At 47.2% G+C, this 18985-nt stretch overlaps 1 protein-coding gene across 4 annotated transcripts in view; it reads left to right on the top strand.

Annotated features, from left to right (window-relative positions):
• Positions 1 to 18985, top strand: part of RGS17 (regulator of G protein signaling 17) — a 100614-nt gene that overhangs the window by 61889 nt on the left and 19740 nt on the right. Inside the window, exon 3 of one of the 4 annotated variants that reach the window (XM_072140975.1) lies at positions 3592 to 3661. The exons of 1 other annotated variant lie outside the window; for it this stretch is intronic. In XM_072140975.1, the coding sequence (XP_071997076.1) occupies positions 3592 to 3661 (70 nt within the window). Of the gene's footprint in view, positions 1 to 3571; positions 3662 to 18985 lie in introns of all 4 variants that reach the window. 2 more of the 4 variants (XM_072140974.1, XM_072140973.1) reach the window with 2 other exon arrangements.

Raw genomic sequence — 18985 nt, 5'->3', positions numbered from 1 at the left:
GCATTTTTTTACTATTGACAATTTTTCAGGGGCATAACTTTTTTTGTCGACAGGTCTGGTTGAGGGCTAATTTTTTGTGAAGAGTTGTTCTTTTCAATAGTACCATATTAGGGTACGTTACTTTTTTTGATAACGTTTTAGAACTTTTTTTGTGAGAGTATTTGATTAAAAGTTGCTTAGTTACTTATAGTCGGGTCCTGCCAGAAGGCAGAACCCAGCGTGAAGAGGACCAGGCAGCCTTGGGGCAACCGCCGCACCCTGGGGATGTCACAGAATGGATCGGATCCCCCCTGTAAGCTCACCAGGGAGGTCCCATCCACGGATGACAAACTTTTACGCTGCGGACAAGTAAGGGGTTAAACGCGTGGGATCTGAGTCTTTCCGTAGGAAGGCAATGTATCAGAAGAAGTACCCTTAATGACCACCGGTCATTAAGGGGTTAAAGAGCATGCTCCACTCCGGTCAAAACTAGCCTCCCTAGATCACAAGACGTGACATCATACTGGATGGCGGGAACACTCCCTCCAGTACTTTGTGTCTGTATAGTTATAGCCAGTAAGTGAGAGTAAGGAGTGGTAATGTTGCAGTCTCACTGTCCATAAGGTTGCTGCACTGAATTCTCAGAAACCGCTGGCATCGTTATTATCATGGGGACACTCAGTATACAATCAGTCTTTGCTAAATAGCAAAGACATGTTGACCATACCCATATATTAAGGGTACTAGATATTACATAACTCTAACATAAAGCCAATGGAGCTCAACTGTTCATATTACATAGATGGTACATCTCATATGAAGCAACTAAAACTCAAATTTTCATTAAGTCCAAAGGGACTTACGCATTTCATCCTATGTACCCACCCATAATTCCTTCTGAAGTATCATTCTATCCTAGAGGTGGGGGAATCAGTTGAATGCCAGCAAATTTAATTGACTTCATGTACCCACCATGTTTTATCAACATGTGACACGCAATCGGGATGTCATGATTTTTATCAATGTCTTGATAGTGGTCCCTCTGCATAATTCCCTGTAGGTTTTGCCCATGTAGCCCAGCGTTTGTAATGTACAGTGCAGCAGTCTTAGCGTTATCGGAGGTTTACAATAACGCTAACATTGTAACACTGCTGCGTTTGTTTTAGTATTTCAGGGTGAAATACAGGGTATTTCAGGGTATTTAAGAATACCCCCAATATTTCATTAAGATATTACATACATTCAATTCTGATGTTACAATTCTGAATGTTTTCTTGTTAGCTGGCTCTTTTTTGGAATGGGTAAATTCTATGTTCTCTTTCCACTAAATTCTTGAAGGATACAATCAGGGTATCCCATGTTAATAAATCTTGTCCGCAGGTCTGCTGCTTGTTCCTTGAATTTCCCAAAACTTTGAGTAGTTCCTACACACCTGGAGGTACTGGCCTATAGGTATTCCTTTTTTCAGGGAATAAGGGTGTGAACTCTCTCAAAGTGAAAGACTATTTGTCACGGTCTATTTCCGGAATACCTGCATTTGAATGTTGCTATCTCGACTGGAATTGTTATCAGCATGTCCAGAAATAACAATATGTCCCTATCGCATTCACAGGTAAAACCTAGGCCCATATTGTTTGCATACAGTTTCTCTACACTATATAAACAATAGCTGGTGTTATCTCCTTTCCACAGGATGAGTTCATCTACAAAGACCACTCAGGCCTCCCACCATCCTACGAGCAAATTAGCTTATGTGGTAGCACTAGGGCTCCCCATAGCTGTGCCCCTGAGCTGGTGGTAGAAATGGCCATCAAATCAGAAGAAATTTCTCGTCTAACTGAACTAACCGTTCTAACATAAGTTCATTATGTGATCTTAAATGCATCTCCCTTGTTACGGTGGGAACATGAAGGCAATTATATTTGCTGGCATTCAACGGATTCCCCCACCTCCAAGAGGAGGAAACTGGGATAGAATGATACTTCAGAAGGAATTAATGAAATGCGTAAGTTCCTTTGGACTGAATGAAAATTTGAGTTTTAGTTGCTTCATATGAGAAGTACCATCTATGTAATATGAACAGTTGAGCTACATTGTCTTTATGTTAGAGTTATATAATATGTATTACCCTTATCATATGGGTATGATCAACATGTCTTTGCTATTTAGCCAAGATTGACTGTATACCGAGGGACGCGATGTTCAGGGTCGGCATATATAGAGAATACAGTCTGCAGTCTACAGCCATAATAATAACAATGCCAGTGATTTCTGAGAATTCAGTGCAGCAACCTTATGTACAGTGAGACTGCAGCATTATCACTCCTTACTCTTCCTATAACTGGAACTTGTCCCTTGAGGGGTACAGCTAAATGGGGATGCACTGACAGTCCCCTATGATGATTAAATTCAGACTCCGCCCTCTAGTATGATGTCATGTCTTGTGATTGGTGGTCTAGGAAGGCTTGTTCTGACAGGAGTGGAGCGTGCTGCTTAAATAGCTTTACTATCAGCGGGTGCGCTGACACTGCTAATCTGATTGCTGCTAGAAACTATGTTTAGATAGGGTTATGAAATAGACAGTCTAAGGAATGGAGCCAGGGTTTGAGGATTTAAATAGTGGGAGAGACTAAGGATTTAGTGGTTACCAGAAGTAACGTGATAGAGACATAAAGCCAATTATTATCCAGACAATTATCTGGAGATGTAGAAACTGAGATGTAGGACTATAATTGGCAGCAGTCTCCTAATAGTGAACACACTCCTAAATGTCTGTAAAGCCAGGCCTGACTCTACTAAGTACACTATTAAGACACACAGGACTACAACATATACAATTGTCCTGTTCTTCTCTTGTCTGTCCCCACCCCTCTCTAGAGTGTGAATACTGTTTTAATCAGCTGTTATACTAGCACTCAGTATAAACTGCATACAGACCAACATGTGTTTACCAACACATATGGGGTATCGGCATACTCGGAAGAAATTGGGTAACAAAAATTGGAGTTTTTCATAATTTAATATATTGTGCCTGTTTAATTTTTGACCAAAATTAATGTATTGTCTAAAAAAGTGGTTTGTAAATTCCACCTCCATTTTGTTTTAATTCCTGTGAAACACTTAAAAGGTTAACACATTTTTCATACATTGAGGGTTGAAGTTTCTAAAATGGCAGATTTATGGGGTTTTACTGTTATTTAGCCCTTTCAAAGTCACTTAAAGCGGAAGGTACCTCTAAATATAGGTTGTGGGGATTTTCATAAAAATGAGAAGAATTGCACCCAAAATTCTGAACCTCCTGCTCCCAGCTATAGTCCCCCCTTGCTTCCCCCAAGTTCTAGTCCCCCCTTGCTGCCCCCATTTCTAGCCCCCCCCTGGTGCCCCCAGTTCTAGTCATCTCCCTCCCTAGTTTGTTAGATGAAACAACCAGTCTTTTTATCTGAAATTTTAGGTTTTGGTCAGATGTATTTTATGATTTCAGGATTAAAATCCTTAATCCATGATGTAATCAGGTGATAAATGTGCTTATAGTGATTTTGTTAAAATTGCTTAACTTTCTCTAGACAAAATAAAGTGTTGTACTACATTGCAGCCTAACTGTTAGGAATGAAGATAGAGGTGAAAATTCAGGAAGAACGCCCCATACGACAAAGATGGAGAATATACAAGCTGTAGAAGAATGGTGAGTTTCTTTTTTAATGCCTCTATGGTGTATATCAACAATTCACATAATTAAAGTTTTCAGGGGCACCTTCCTTTACTTGTACTTAGGCATGTGATGAAAGGCATTAAAGGGCATCTACCACCAGGAAGAAGGACTGTATGCAAATGAGCCTGAGGGGCTCCACACTCCATAGATGTTAATGGAGCCTGGAGCCCCTCAGGCTCATTTGCATACAGCCTTTCAACTTTATGGTAGATCTCCTTTAAATATATTTTTCACCTTGATAACCAATCAATGTTCTACCATGAACATTTCACATGTTCCTGTTAACAGGAGTCTAGTAACAATTTTTTTTCCCAACATATATGACGTGTTTGTAACAACAAACCGATCCAAACACTGTATGTAAATAGAAATATATTGTTTTTTAATTATTTATTTTGTTCCTCTTTATTTAAATATCCTTTTATATTAAAACTGCAATATTTACCTGATTATGCAGGCATGGTGTTGCATCCCTTTAATTCACATCTGTATCCCACAAGGACAGGCTTTCTATTGAATTTCATTAAATATTGGATATTGACTGTGGCTGCTACATGGACAGTGTTGACAAAAACGTTGACTCATGTATCAAGAGACATTTTTGTATGAGAGTAGGAAAAAAAATATAGTATAGTATAAACCTATAATAGCTTACAAATTTTATTTGGCACTTTGCAGTTAGTGGCACATTTATCAGGACTTATGTGTACTTTTCTGGTGTACAAGCCCTGAAATAGGTGCAGTTCCTGGCACGTGGCCAGTAATTGCAGCTATTCCCCCTTATACAAACTCCTCTCCAAAGGGGGTGTAAAGGGGTGCACAACCAATGGTGAGGTGGGCTGGTGGCGTGTGTTCCTGTCCTGTGTCTCTGCACTGTTTGTAGCCTGCGCTCGGGATTTATCAGGAGGCCAAAGCAGGGGCACGATCATAGTTTTAACAAATAAAAGTACATATTAAATATGCATTGATAAAATGAGTGGCGTTTGCCTTGTGCTTTTCAAAAGAAGAGAGATTTGCCTAATTAAGTTGTTAACATTTGCATTTTCAAAATGCAACCGTTAACATGAGTGTTAACATTGCTTTAAATATTGTGTTTTGTAAACATACATGTTAACAGGCATTTCATTAGGCAAATCTCTTTACAGCTCATCCATTGCGTTTTGAAATGCATCTGTTCAATGCCACATGTGAATGCAAGGAATATCAAGGAATTTACACCTCAGGCATTGCAAAAATGCTAATAGAGCACATAGAGCTAATTAACAAACAGTAATATAATAAATTGCACAGCCTGACAGAAATAAGGGGGAGACTTTTAAAAATCATAGTATAATAAAGTACTGTAAAAAATAGCAAAATATAGCACCCTAATATAGCACTCCCTAAATCACCTAATCAAAAACTACAATAAAGTTAGCAAAATACTCATCTTTGTTAAATCAAGCATATTTTAATGGAAGCAAAAAGTTTTACTGTTTTCAATATACTTTCTGTATCAATTCCTTAAGGTTTTCTAGATCTCTGCTTGCTGTCCTTCTATAAAGCTTCTATGTTTACTTCCAGTGTCCATGAAAGTAAACATAAAAGCTTTCTATAGAAATTCAATATATTCAAGATCATTGGATACATTTGGATAGCCCTAGACTTTATTAGCTCAAAAGATTTGTTCTCTAAATAACCCTTTAGATAAGGTAACTAAGATAACTACTGCTATAACATTAAAGGGGTTTTCACTCAAAGCAAGTAAGGGCCTATCCACAGGGCTGATCGGTGGGGCTTTCAGTGATGGAACTCCCGGGGATCATGAGAACCGGGGAACATCTCTACAGAGCTGACGGAGATTACCAAGCACCATACTCAATGCAATGTCCGACTGGCGGCTTCAGTCTTCTTGGGGAGGTGACAAGGAGCGCGACAGGGATAAATTGGATGCTATCGGACCCCTGTTCTTGTGATCTGTGGGGGTCCCATCGCTGAGACCCCCTACCGATCAGCAAATTTGCTGTGTGGGAGTACCCCATTAACCCCTTACCGACATGTGATGTAGTATTACGTCACATGCCGGGTCCCGGTACATGGAGAGGGCTTGCGGGCCTGTAAGTCTTTGCTGCATATCGCATTCATATTGCATTCATGCCAAATAATATCAATACACCCTAACTATTACATTATGGCTGAACAATATTACCAAAAGGTGCAGATTAATCCAGAAAACTGCATTATAATTGTTCATACTGCAGACCAAGGCAGCCCCGGAGGATGCATACTGTCTGTGCTGGGGCAATGGCAAATCTGCCCACATAGAGGGCTCTGAGTGCCATCTCCTAACATTCAAGCCATAGGTTTGCCACCACTGGTATAGAGGATCACTATACTTTTCTGCTGTCCATAGAGAGGATCTCTGCTCTGAACTTGTGTGAGCTACATGTGGAACTGTAGTTGGGGCACAGACAACCTGGGAACCTAAGTAGGTGAGTACTCACTTGATAGGTATAGGAGTGACAGATATGCCCATTTAACCATTTCATACAAAGACTATTCGTGGGGTTCAAGTTTAAGGAAACCTGGCATGAGATTCTACTTTATTTTCTTTATCAGCAATGATTAACAGGTCTCTTCCTATTTGTGTATAATTAGAAACCTAGGACTCATTCTGGGTTAGGCAGGTAGAAGAAGTGTCCCAAGTACTCCTTTTCACATACAAAGGAATTATAAATCTGTTTGAGAAACACAGCAATATCTTCAAGCTACACATACTTAAAATAAAAAACCTGTTTTCTATTCTGTTGTAGTCTGATGTGGAGCAACATGGAACTGCTGCCAAGGTTCACTTTAACCTCTTCTTTATCAATGATGCTATCATTATGCTTTGATTTTATGGCATGCAAGGAGAGAGGACAAATTTTCTTGTCTGCCTAGGGCAACAAAATGCCCTGTGTAGGATTAAAAGTTGGAATTGATGGACCTGCATCTTTATTTAACACAGTCTGCAATGATACAGTCTGTGATTGCAGAATCTGAGATACAAGTGCAACACCCTCGCCGATGCAATGGCGAGGTAGTGCTTGCGAATACGTCCCACCTGCATGTACCTACATTACATTACATGGTCCTGATAGGACATAGGGGTATTGCAGTGGTGAATCCTGCCTGGCAAGGCAGAGGTTAAGTATTTTGTATGATGCAAGATGCTATTGTCCAATCATATGTGTTACATCCTGTCCTTTGTAAGCTGAGATGTGATTGGAGGAGCAGCCACCACCTGACCAAAGGGAGGTAATAAAACCTCTGGCCAGGAATGTTCTGGAGACTAGATTATTCTAGTAAGGATTCAGAGAGATTCTGTTGTAGGAGAATCAGTGAGTGAGTGAGTGAGCAATCTCTGTCTAGCCCATACCAGAGCAGGAAGAGCTTAGCCCCTGCCTCTGAAGAGTGGAGCATTAGACTTCAGTTAGTGTAGTGAGGAAAAGGGGTATCATTTTACCTTTGAAGGTGATACCTGAAGCCCTACAGGACAAGCTGAAGCTTCCTACCAGGACACAGCTGCCTCCCAGCCTGCCCTCTACTTCCAGGCTGGTGAACTATCTCCTGAGGCTCCCTCCAACTCACATCTCGGCACCCTACCTACCTGTTAAAGGCACGTTTGCTGCGGTTCCTGCGGTTCAAATAAAGAACTGTAAGTTGTTTTCTTCAACTTCTGTCTCCGTCTGGTCCCTGCTAATACGGCTGCCTTCATCACCGGCACCCTGTCCATCACCCAGAGACTCACACTCGGGACACTAAGGGGTTGCCCCAGGGAGATCCGCTATAGCAGCCGCTCCCTCATCATTTCTTGCCAACACCACCTGCTGGAGACCTGCCAGGCTGTAGGACAGCCCTCCGGTTCCCCCGTACCAAGCACCGTGACAATAGCGTGCTTAGGCCGCAACCACCAGCCACTCCGGTACCGCGGGCCCCGGCTGACTCCAGGCCTCACCTCAAGGGCTAGGCCCCGGTGGGGGATGTTGCAAGTGGCGTCACGAATCACAGGATATTTACTTCTGTGCCTTATCCTGGCACTAAAGACTGTACTTTATTAAAAAGACTGTGCTGCCTAACCCTGCTGCCATCCGGGTTTAGGCCCAAGTATTTGTGTGTTTCTACATTGAACTTTATACTGCTGCCACGTGCTGTCGAGCGCCGCTCCAGCACTCAAGAGGTTAATTCCTGCAAGAACTGTGTCAGCTCTGCTACATCCGGCGCTGCTGCGCCTGAAGCATTTACCTCAGAGGCGTGTGGCGCAGCAAGTATTTCAAGCCCGCCAAATCTTCACTGGCGGGAACTCCAGAGGCGTCATTAGGCCCCGCCCCCTGCGCGAGTGGCGCGAAGCACCGTGGAGGAGGAGCTGGAGCGTGTGCGGCCGGCAACGAAGAGGGTTAATCGGCCATCTTGGATTTCGGCGCAGGCCGTGCCTGAAGCCTGCCAGCAGTGTGCGCCTCATCCGGAGGTCCGGCGTACGTGTCCTGCAACCGGAGAACACCGCGGAGCATCACTGAGCCCTGCTGCCTGCCGGACATCGGGAACGGAGATCTTCGTGCACCGGAGCTGTCCTGTCACCGCGGCTGATCCTGAGTGAGTACCGCTGGGGAAGTTAAAGGGGGGTAGAGATTGTTTCCGACGCTAGGTTATTGGCTCACCTCCCAGGGAATAGTGACTGTGTCTTAAAGTGCCCACGTCCCATTCTAGCCATCGCCCATAGCAACGGACATTGTGTAACCCCACAGACTTCCCTCAGCTAGTCCAGTCATGTCCGCCCAGGACGAAGATACGGGACTGGCACAAGTCCCGTCCCCTGGTCCCTCCTCAGGGTACCGGAGCATGTTAAGTCCTCCAGAGAGTCCCTTCAGCCCTGCTACAGCTAGTGTCCCTGGGACTCCCACCATGATGCCTCTGACTATGCCCTACTATCTGGGGGCCCCCTGGTTACCCTACTACGAGGGAGAATCACATACTCTCCCTGAATTCAGGGACAAGTTGTTAGCCACCTTCGCCTTGCTCCCATTCACAGAGGAACAGAAAGTGGGCATCCTCATCGGGCAGTTGAAAGGACCCGCTCTCCGGGAAGTTAAGTCTTGGCCCCGAGAACAGTGTCAGAATGTGGTCCAAATTCTTGATAGGCTGCGCAACACCTTTGACAAGTGTACTGCCTCAGAGTTGAAGCAACAATTCTTTGGGAAAAGACAGAAGCCCCAAGAGTCCCTCCGAGACTTTGCCCTCTCCCTACAGGAGACATGGAAGGCCATAACCCGTCTTGAGCCCAAAGACGCTGAAACCTCTGACCAAACCCTGAGGGAACAATTCATTAATGGACTTGTTGATAGAAATCAAAGGTGTCAACTAAAGATCATCTCTTCTCAACATGCCCAGGCCTCCTTTCTTGAGTTTAAGGAAATTGCCATTGACATATTAGGGGACCGACCGCCTACTGGACCGCAGAAAGAGCCTGAGTCCGTGGAAATGGAGGAATCTGCTCTAGCTTGCTATCCAACGCAGTCGACATCACCTACTCCTGCGGCTACGGAAGTTGCTGACTTAGCAGGACAGGTCTCTAATCTGGCGGACACCCTGCATAAAATCCTCGATCGGTTGACCCAGGTGGAAGTGACTATCTCCGCTATGAAGAGGAAACCTCCAGAGAACCCGGTACGGTCAGCTACTCCTCGTGAATCTCCGACTAAACAGCGCCCAAAAGAAGCGAAGTCGTTAAGCACCTGGAGTCAGAAGAAACCCCGTCAGCGGTGCAGCTACTGCCATAAATATGGGCATGAAGAGAATGACTGTCGTCAGTTAAACGACAAACCCTTGGAGCTAAGGGACGACCTCCAAGGGAAGAACTTGTAAGTCCCCGAGATGCTAACTGGATGCCCAGGTTCGTGGGGACTCGCCCCATGGTTCATGTAACCATCAATGGAGTTACCCTACCGGCCTTAATTGATACCGGCTCTCAAGTGACCACCCTCCGGAGTGCTGCCTTCGAGAAATGCCGAGGAAAAGCATCCTTAATCCAGCCTCCCAAGGCTTACTTGAACATTATTGCTACGAACGGAAAACCCGTACCCATCCGCGGCTACTGGGAGCCCACGCTAACCATTGGAGACACGGAGTTAACCAGACAGGGCGTAGTGGTGACGAGAGTGCCCGAAAACGGTAACTTCTCCCTGGTACTGGGTACCAATGTCCTCCGCAACTGCTACCCTGAAGTGCTGAAGGCTCTCCACGACTCCCTGCCAACAGTGCCCAACGGTTCCCGGAAGGTAATTCAGGAGACTATGCAGGTTCTAGCGGCGCAACAGAAGTTTGCTGGCCCTAATGGAGAAATCTGCAGAGCCCGGATCAAGGATCCCCAACCTGTCCGCCTTCAACCTGGGACTGAGACGCTAGTATGGTGTCGAGCCTGCATGGGCGTCCAAGGTCAAGACTACCAGGCGATCGTAGAACCTCTACCAGCTGATGAAGACTTGCCCATTATAGCCGCCAGGAGCCTAGTCACTGTATCCCGAGGACAAGTACCCATTCGATTACTAAATGTGGGAGACTCCCCAGTGGATCTGAGAAAGTACCAAGCCGTAGCCACTCTCTTCAGTGTCCATCCTGAAGACTTGGTGGAAACCTCTCTGTCTGCCTCCCAACAGTTGGAAGTGAAGCAAGGTGCTGAAGATGAGCCTGCCGAGCAATCCTGGTGGCTTGAGCTCAATATTGGAGATGACGATTTTACTCCTGCAGACCAAGTACAAGGTGTCCTGGATGTCGTTATGAAGCACCACCAGGCCTTCAGCAAACACCCACTGGATTTTGGGCAGACTACTCTGATCCAACACACCATCCCTACTGGCTCTCATCCTCCTATCAAGGAACGATATCGGCCCATACCTCCAGCCCGTTACCAAGAGGTGAAAAAGCTGGTACAAGAGATGAAGACAGCCAACGTTATCCGGGAGAGTCACAGCCCATGGGCTGCCCCGCTGGTCCTTGTGAAGAAGAAGGATGGAACCCTTCGATTCTGTGTTGACTATAGGAAAATCAACAATATCACCCACAAGGACGCCTATCCTCTGCCTCGAATCGAGGAATCCCTCGCAGCCCTAGGGTCAGCTGCCTACTTCTCCACCCTGGACCTGACCAGTGGCTACTGGCAAGTGGCCATGGCGCCGGAAGACAGAGAGAAGACGGCTTTCACCACCCCAATGGGCTTGTTCGAGTTCAACAACATGCCGTTTGGGCTATGCAACGCCCCAGGCACATTTCAACGGCTGATGGAGAGATGTTTGGGTCATCGCAACTTCGAGACCGTCCTGCTATATTTGGACGACATCATCATCTACTCCAAGACTTATGAAGACCACCTCCAGCACCTGGCTGAAGTCTTCCAAATCCTGACCCAACATGGGTTGAAGGTCAAGCCATCCAAGTGCCACCTGCTACAACCTAGTGTCAAGTACCTGGGACATGTGGTGAGCGCTCATGGAATTGAGCCAGATCCAGAGAAGATTGCAGCTGTCCACGACTGGCCTACCCCATCAACCGTACGGGACATCAAAAGCTTCCTGGGATTTGCCAGTTATTACAGGCGTTTCATCCCGAAGTTTGCCCAGCTGGCGGCTCCCCTGCAAGAGCTTCTAAGGGGCCTGCCAAAAGAGAGCCAACGTTCCCGAGTAGCCATTGAGTGGACGGCCGAACGAGAAGCTGCCTTCCAGATGCTCAAGCAACGGTTGACTGAGCCCCCGGTGTTGGGATATCCAGACTATAGTCTGCCTTTCACCCTATACACTGATGCCAGCAAGCAAGGTCTAGGGGCGGTATTATCCCAGCTTCAAAACGGAACTGAAAGGGTCATAGCCTACGCCAGCCGTTCCCTCCGAGAACCGGAGCAAAACGACCAGAACTACAGTTCCTTCAAGTTGGAGTTTCTGGCGTTAGTCTGGGCTGTGACCGAAAAGTTCAAGGACTACCTAGCTGCATCATCTTTCACTGTCTTCACAGACAATAATCCGTTGGCGCATCTGAACACCGCACGTCTTGGAGCACTGGAACAACGGTGGGCCTCCAGACTTGCCAATTTCAGCTTTACCATCAAGTACCGGGCTGGTAAGACCAATGACAACGCCGACGCTCTGTCCCGTCTCCCTGACCAGTGGGAGGGACCCTCCACGGATGCTCAGTGGGAAGATGTCGAGATGCCAGCATTCTATGCCCGGTTTGTGCGTCAAGATGCCCAGAGAGTTTACTCCCTACCGACAGAGGCAGCGCCAGCTACTCCCCAAGAAGAGTCAGAGCCCCCTGCGGAAAAGGACCTCTGGATGAGTCTTCAGGCTGATAGCCGTGCCATAGGAGAAGTAATGGACTATCTCTCTAGTGGGCGAGTGCCTGAAAGAATCCGGCGCAGAAGAGCTGATGGAGAACTGTCTCAATTGTGGCGCCAGAGAAAGACTCTGAGCATGCACCAGGGTCTGCTAAAGAGAAGAACTCTGGACCCTATCACTTATGACCGGCTATACCAGATTGTGATTCCCAGGAGGGACGCCAAGATGGTACTGGAAATGTACCATGACCAGTCCGGACACTTTGGCGCTCAGAAGACTGAAGCCACCCTCCGAAGGCGATTCTTCTGGGTCAACATGAAGTCCGACATTGAAGCCTGGTGTCGAGAATGCCCAGCCTGCGCCATCGCTCGAGGAGAGCGACACAATCAAAGGGCCCCTCTACGTCCCATTGTGAGCCAACGGCCCTTGGAGATCCTGGCATTGGACCACGTGAAGTTGGAGCCCAGCAGATCCGGTCACAGTTATGCCCTTACTATCATCGACCACTATACCAAATTTGTGGTTGCAGTACCTGTCAGAGACCTGTCTGCAAGGACCACCGCAGCGGCCCTGTGGAAGAGCTTCATCCTCCCCTATGGCTGTCCGGACCAGATCCTTACAGACCAAGGAACAGCATTTGAGTCCCAAGTCTTCCAGGAGCTGTGCACTCTTTATGGCTGCAAGAAGCTGAGGACCACAGCCTATCATCCCCAAGGCAACGGGCTTTGTGAAAAGATGAATCAGACTCTAATCAATATGCTGAGGACTCTGACCCCTGCAAAAAGGGCTGACTGGCCAAAACTGTTGCCCGAATTAGTGTACCTGTACAACAATACCACTCATTGCTCCACAGGATACACCCCGTATTATCTGATGTTCGGGAGACACGGCCATCTCCCTGCTGATATGACCTGGGACATGGAGTCCCCTGATTCCCAGTCTTTACTCCCTCAGACTGACTGGGTTCACGAACACCAGAGGCGCCTGGCGGATGCCAGAGAAGTTGTGGATCTGCGGTTGGAAGAGGCCCGAGAGAAACAAAAAAGGGACTTCGATCGTAATGCCTGTGCTGAGCCTTTTGCCCCAGGAGATCGAGTGTGGCTGCGCAACAACCATCCTACCAGTAAGCTAGATGGGCGTTGGGAGCGTGAGCCATACCTAGTTAGGGACAGTCTCTCCCCTGAAGTCTACGAGATTTCAAGAGGAGACCGTCCACCACTCCGGGTACATAGGAACCGGCTGAAGAGATGTCTTCGTCCTTTTGCCCCTATGTCCACACCTCTCACCTCGACCCCCAACTTACAGACCTCCTTGTGTTCACCTACCCCCAGTTTCTTGGAACTTGTGACTGTGCCTCAATTCTGTTTTGTTTCCACTCCAGTAAGAGGTACCTCGGAGAGACCATCATCCCCACCGCAGTCTCCAATACTGCTGCCTGTGGAGGATGATCCGGCTCCACTGTCTGCAACCCCTGAAACATCAGAGGCAGCTGAGACTCCGACTCCAGCGCCTGACTCAGAGGAGGACGATGAGGAGATTGTTATCTTCTCCAGGCCGGAACTTCGAAGGTCTCAAAGGGAGACAAAAGGTAAAGCTCCTGCGTACCTGCAGGAGTACCAGCTGGTGTTACACAGCTAGCACCTGGATGCCACTCATACATGGGTAAGGTTGTCAGTCAGGAGGTACTCGTGTCGCATATGCTCATGCAATGCAGATAGACACCATATAATTGCCGCCAGGGAAGAAGCGTTGATAAAACAAATATACAGGCCTTGGTGCAAGGAGTGGATTACAGGACATGACACCACACCTTTCCTACTGTACAGTTCGGTTTAATGGCGTCAGCGACCAACTGTCATACAGCTACATGTTTTTTGTCTTAGTCCGACACCAACCCAGGTGCCTGTCTCCAGGACCATGGGCGGTTTGTCCCTACACCTCACATAGCCTGCACTTCCCAGAAGTGCCCTTAGCCCCCTCTGTGCCCCAAACCATCTGTAGTCGAGCCGAGGGCGGCTCTTTCAATTGCCCCCGGGGTATGCAACACCCTCGCCGATGCAATGGCGAGGTAGTGCTTGCGAATACGTCCCACCTGCATGTACCTACATTACATTACATGGTCCTGATAGGACATAGGGGTATTGCAGTGGTGAATCCTGCCTGGCAAGGCAGAGGTTAAGTATTTTGTATGATGCAAGATGCTATTGTCCAATCATATGTGTTACATCCTGTCCTTTGTAAGCTGAGATGTGATTGGAGGAGCAGCCACCACCTGACCAAAGGGAGGTAATAAAACCTCTGGCCAGGAATGTTCTGGAGACTAGATTATTCTAGTAAGGATTCAGAGAGATTCTGTTGTAGGAGAATCAGTGAGTGAGTGAGTGAGCAATCTCTGTCTAGCCCATACCAGAGCAGGAAGAGCTTAGCCCCTGCCTCTGAAGAGTGGAGCATTAGACTAGAGTTAGTGTAGTGAGGAAAAGGGGTATCATTTTACCTTTGAAGGTGATACCTGAAGCCCTACAGGACAAGCTGAAGCTTCCTACCAGGACACAGCTGCCTCCCAGCCTGCCCTCTACTTCCAGGCTGGTGAACTATCTCCTGAGGCTCCCTCCAACTCACATCTCGGCACCCTACCTACCTGTTAAAGGCACGTTTGCTGCGGTTCCTGCGGTTCAAATAAAGAACTGTAAGTTGTTTTCTTCAACTTCTGTCTCCGTCTGGTCCCTGCTAATACGGCTGCCTTCATCACCGGCACCCTGTCCATCACCCAGAGACTCACACTCGGGACACTAAGGGGTTGCCCCAGGGAGATCCGCTATAGCAGCCGCTCCCTCATCATTTCTTGCCAACACCACCTGCTGGAGACCTGCCAGGCTGTAGGACAGCCCTCCGGTTCCCCCGTACCAAGCACCGTGACAATAGCGTGCTTAGGCCGCAACCACCAGCCACTCCGGTACCGCGGGCCCCGGCTGACTCCAGGCCTCACCTCAAGGGCTAGGCCCCGGTGGGGGATGTTGCACAAGCAGGAGGATAGGTAACAGACAGAATCCAAGGGACAGGCCACAGGTTGCAGAAGGCAGTAAGAGGTCAGAGGCAGGTCAGGCTGTGATTGTCAATAGAATACAGTACATAGTTACAGATCAGAGTCACCGAAACAAGCCAGAGTCAAACACAGGAATACAACATAGCACATCTTTTCATGGAACACAAGAAACCTTATTTGTAAGGTGCCCGTTGCATATGGAACAAATAGGAGGATGTAACTAACAGAGCCAGAGTATGTCAGAGAGCACACAAATAGTGGCGACAGCAAGGGAAACCAGACAACAGCAGCATTGCAGTTATAGTCATTTAAAGCTCACTAATACTTGTAAAGAATGAAGGGTAAAACTCCCCCCTCTTAACCCACAGAATATTTACTATTGCACACAAAAAAAAGTGAAGGTTTGCCATGGTAGAAAGCTGTCAGAACTCAAATTACCACAGATTTCTGTGGCTTTGTCTCAGCAGTGGTCAAAAAGGACTTTAAATGATCTTACTATACTACATGTCTTTCCAATCTTGCCAATATCAAACGAATGATTGGCCACTTTTCCCATTGTCATTCTTCTTTAAATACCATTTATAGGGATACACCTAAATAAAAGGGCAAGCAGCTTGTTAACTGTAGCATGGGAGATGGGTGGTCGTGTAGGGTGTCTTGCATTGAAATCTGCTGCAATGACCCAGGTAGAGATGGGCGAATCGATCCTAATGATTCTAACTTTGGTTAGAATTTCAGGAAAAATTTGATTCGCCACGAAACCGAAGTTTATGCTGATTCGTGGGAACGAAGTTGGGTTTTTTTCCCCTCATGTTTCTGCTAAATGGGCGCGAGAACATGTTACATGGGGCAGAGAACTCTGGGAAGGAGAAAGGAACACCCCCGATGACATCTGCAGACCTGTAAGCCAATCAGCGACCGGCAGCTTATGTGATGTCACACAGCCCTATAAAAACCAGCCATTTTCTATCTCAGCACTTCACACATCATGTTGTAGCATCCAGCTGCTGCTATTGTGCTGTGTGATTCTTGCTGAAATCCCTAGCTGTTCTCTAAGGGGGTTCTATATACTCCAAATAGCAGTTCCATTTAGTGACAAAATCGAATAGGAAGAAATCTGTTTGACTTTCATGCATCTGCAGTAGCGATTGGTGGACCAATCCCTGGTTGTTCTTTAAGGGGGATATGTATACCCCAAATAGCAGTTCTATTTAGTGACAAATCGAATAGGAAGAAATCTGTTTGACAATCTGTATAACGCACATTGCAATACCTTTTGGGGGCTCTAGTTTACAGCCAGATTTACGTGTGAAATCAACATAGTTTATACAGTGATTTTTGCTGAAATTACACTGTCAGTTGTGGGGTATCTGTATAACGCACATTGCAATACCTTTTGGGGCTCTAGTTTACAGCCAGATTTACGTGTCAAATCCACGTAGTTTATACATTGATTTTCGCTGAAATTACACTGTCAGTTGTGGGGTATCTGTATAACGCACATTGTAATACCTTTTGGGGGCTCTAGTTTACAGCCAGATTCACGTGTCAAATCCACGTAGTTTATACAGAGATTTTCGCTGAAATTACACTGTCAGATGTGGGGTATCTGTATAACAAACATTGCAATACCTTTTGGGGGCTCTAGTTTACAGCCAGATTTACGTGTGAAATCCACGTAGTTTATACAGAGATTTTCGCTGAAATTACACTGTCAGTTGTGGGGTATCTGTATAACGCACATTGCAATACCTTTTGGGGGCTCTAGTTTACAGCCAGATTTACGTGTCAAATCCATGTAGTTTATACAGTGATTTTTGCTGAAATTATACTGACAGTTGTGGGGTATCTGTATAACGGACATTGCAATACCTTTTGGGGGCTCTAGTTTACAGCCAGATTTACGTGTGAAATCCACGTAGTTTATACAGTGATTTTCGCTGAAATTACACTGTCAGTTGTGGGGTATCTGTATAACGCACATTGCAATACCTTTTGTGGGCTCTAGTTTACAGCCAGATTTACGTGTCAAATCCATGTAGTTTATAAACCACTATGTCAGACAGAAAGGTGGCAGGTGGAGCAGGCAGAGGTGGCAGTACAGTAAGGGAATGTCGCAGCAGGGGTGACTCTGAGGCCAGAACTGCTGTTGTCATCTAGTGGCAGTGTGTTGATCAACAACCCAAAGGTTGTTGAATGGTTGATTAGGTCATCCAATTCCTCAAATATAACATCTGACAACCCCAGCCAAGAGTCCGTAGGTTCCTCTGATACAACAATTAGTTGGCATGGCCCAGGAGCAGGTCAGCGGCCCTCACCTGTCCTCAACCAGGCTCTGCCACTATTCAGCGAGGAAGAAGTGTTTGAGGACAGTCAGCAGCTGCTTTGCAGTGAAGAGGTGGGGCAGACTTCCGCTGCTTCCTGCAGTAGGCAGGCTGTGCATACTGACACTGGTGAGGAGAGTAGCAGTGACTGGGAAACGCAAATTGACGATGATATAGCCGATCACACTTTGGAGCCGGGTGTAGCAGGGGATTCATCATCGTCGGGCGAAGAGAGTGTCAGCTTGCAGAGCAGGCAGCAAGTCGATACTGTGGCTGTGAGTCAGCAGGGTGGCAGCAGTGCGAGGACGGGAACCAAACGTCCGCGGGGTACAAATCCCGATTCGCAGGCCCAAATAAGCAGTGGCATAGGGGCTCAGTGAGGCAGCGGCGGTAGTAGTCAGTGTCAGTGCAGAGTGTAGGCGGTAAAATTACCACCTCAGCGGTGAGGCAGTTTTTTGTAAAGACACCAGAGGAGCCGAGCGTGGGTATACGTCGTATCTGCGGGCAGAAAGTGAAGCGTGGCCAGGGAGCTAACCTTGGCACCACGGCCCTGCGCCAACACATGCAGCGTCACCATCCAATGGCCTGGGAGAAACGGGTGTCAGATGCGGTCCATCCTACAGGCGCAGCAACAGCAGCAGCAACTAGTGGCACACATGCTGTTTCAGCAAGTCAAGGCTCCAGCACCTCTGCCGAAGGGAGCTGTTTGTCTTTGACATCATCTCCCGGTCCAGATGCTCCTGCTCCTCGCTACGCATGGCGCCAGCAGTCGTTGAGCGAGGCGATTACAAAAAGACAACTCTATGCGTCCAGCCATCCTAAGGTGCAGAAGCTGACTGTGCTCTTGTCGAAGTTGTTGGTACTGCAGTCTCTCTCTTTCCAAGTCGTGGACTCTGCCCCATTCAGAGAACTAATGGCTTGTGCCGAACCGAGGTGGAGAGTTCCAAGCCGCAATTTTTTTTCCAAAAAGGCTGTGCCAGGCCTTCACCAATATGTACAACAGAAGGTGGGCCAGTTCTTGAGCATATCAGTTTCTTCCAATGTGCACGGCAGCGCGGACGTGTGGAGCTGTAATTATGGTCAGGGCCAGTATATGTCCTTTACGGCCCACTGGGTGAATGTGCTTCCCACCCAGCCGCACCAAGAGACGGCACTTTCTCCACCACATTGTCAAACTGCTGCTCCTGCGCCAGTGTCCGCCTCCTCCTCCTCCTTCTCCACCACCACCTCAGCCTCCACAAGTGCTGCTCCATCATACCACATGTGCAGGGCACACGCAGTTCTACACCTGGTTTGCCTGGGCGAACGAAGTCACACAGGGGAGGAACTGCTCTGCGTCATGCAAGGAGAAATCAATGTGTGTCTTTCTCCGCGACAACTAAAAATCGGAACCATGGTGACAGACAATGGGAGGAACATGGTGTCCGTGCTAAACAGAGAAGGGATGGTCCATGCGCCCTGCATGGCACACGTGTTCAATCTGGTAGTCAACAAGTTCCTGAAGTCTTACACCCATCTGCAAGACATTCTAAAAATGGCCACATGAGTCCGGTGGGGGCTGAACTGGAGGAGGAGGACATTGGAGCACAAG

Source organism: Engystomops pustulosus, chromosome 3 (genome assembly GCF_040894005.1).
Source record: "Engystomops pustulosus chromosome 3, aEngPut4.maternal, whole genome shotgun sequence".
Lineage (NCBI taxonomy): Eukaryota > Metazoa > Chordata > Amphibia > Anura > Leptodactylidae > Engystomops > Engystomops pustulosus.
The sequence above is the reverse complement of the archived record's forward strand: the minus strand, read 5'-3'. Positions and strand labels throughout refer to the sequence as shown.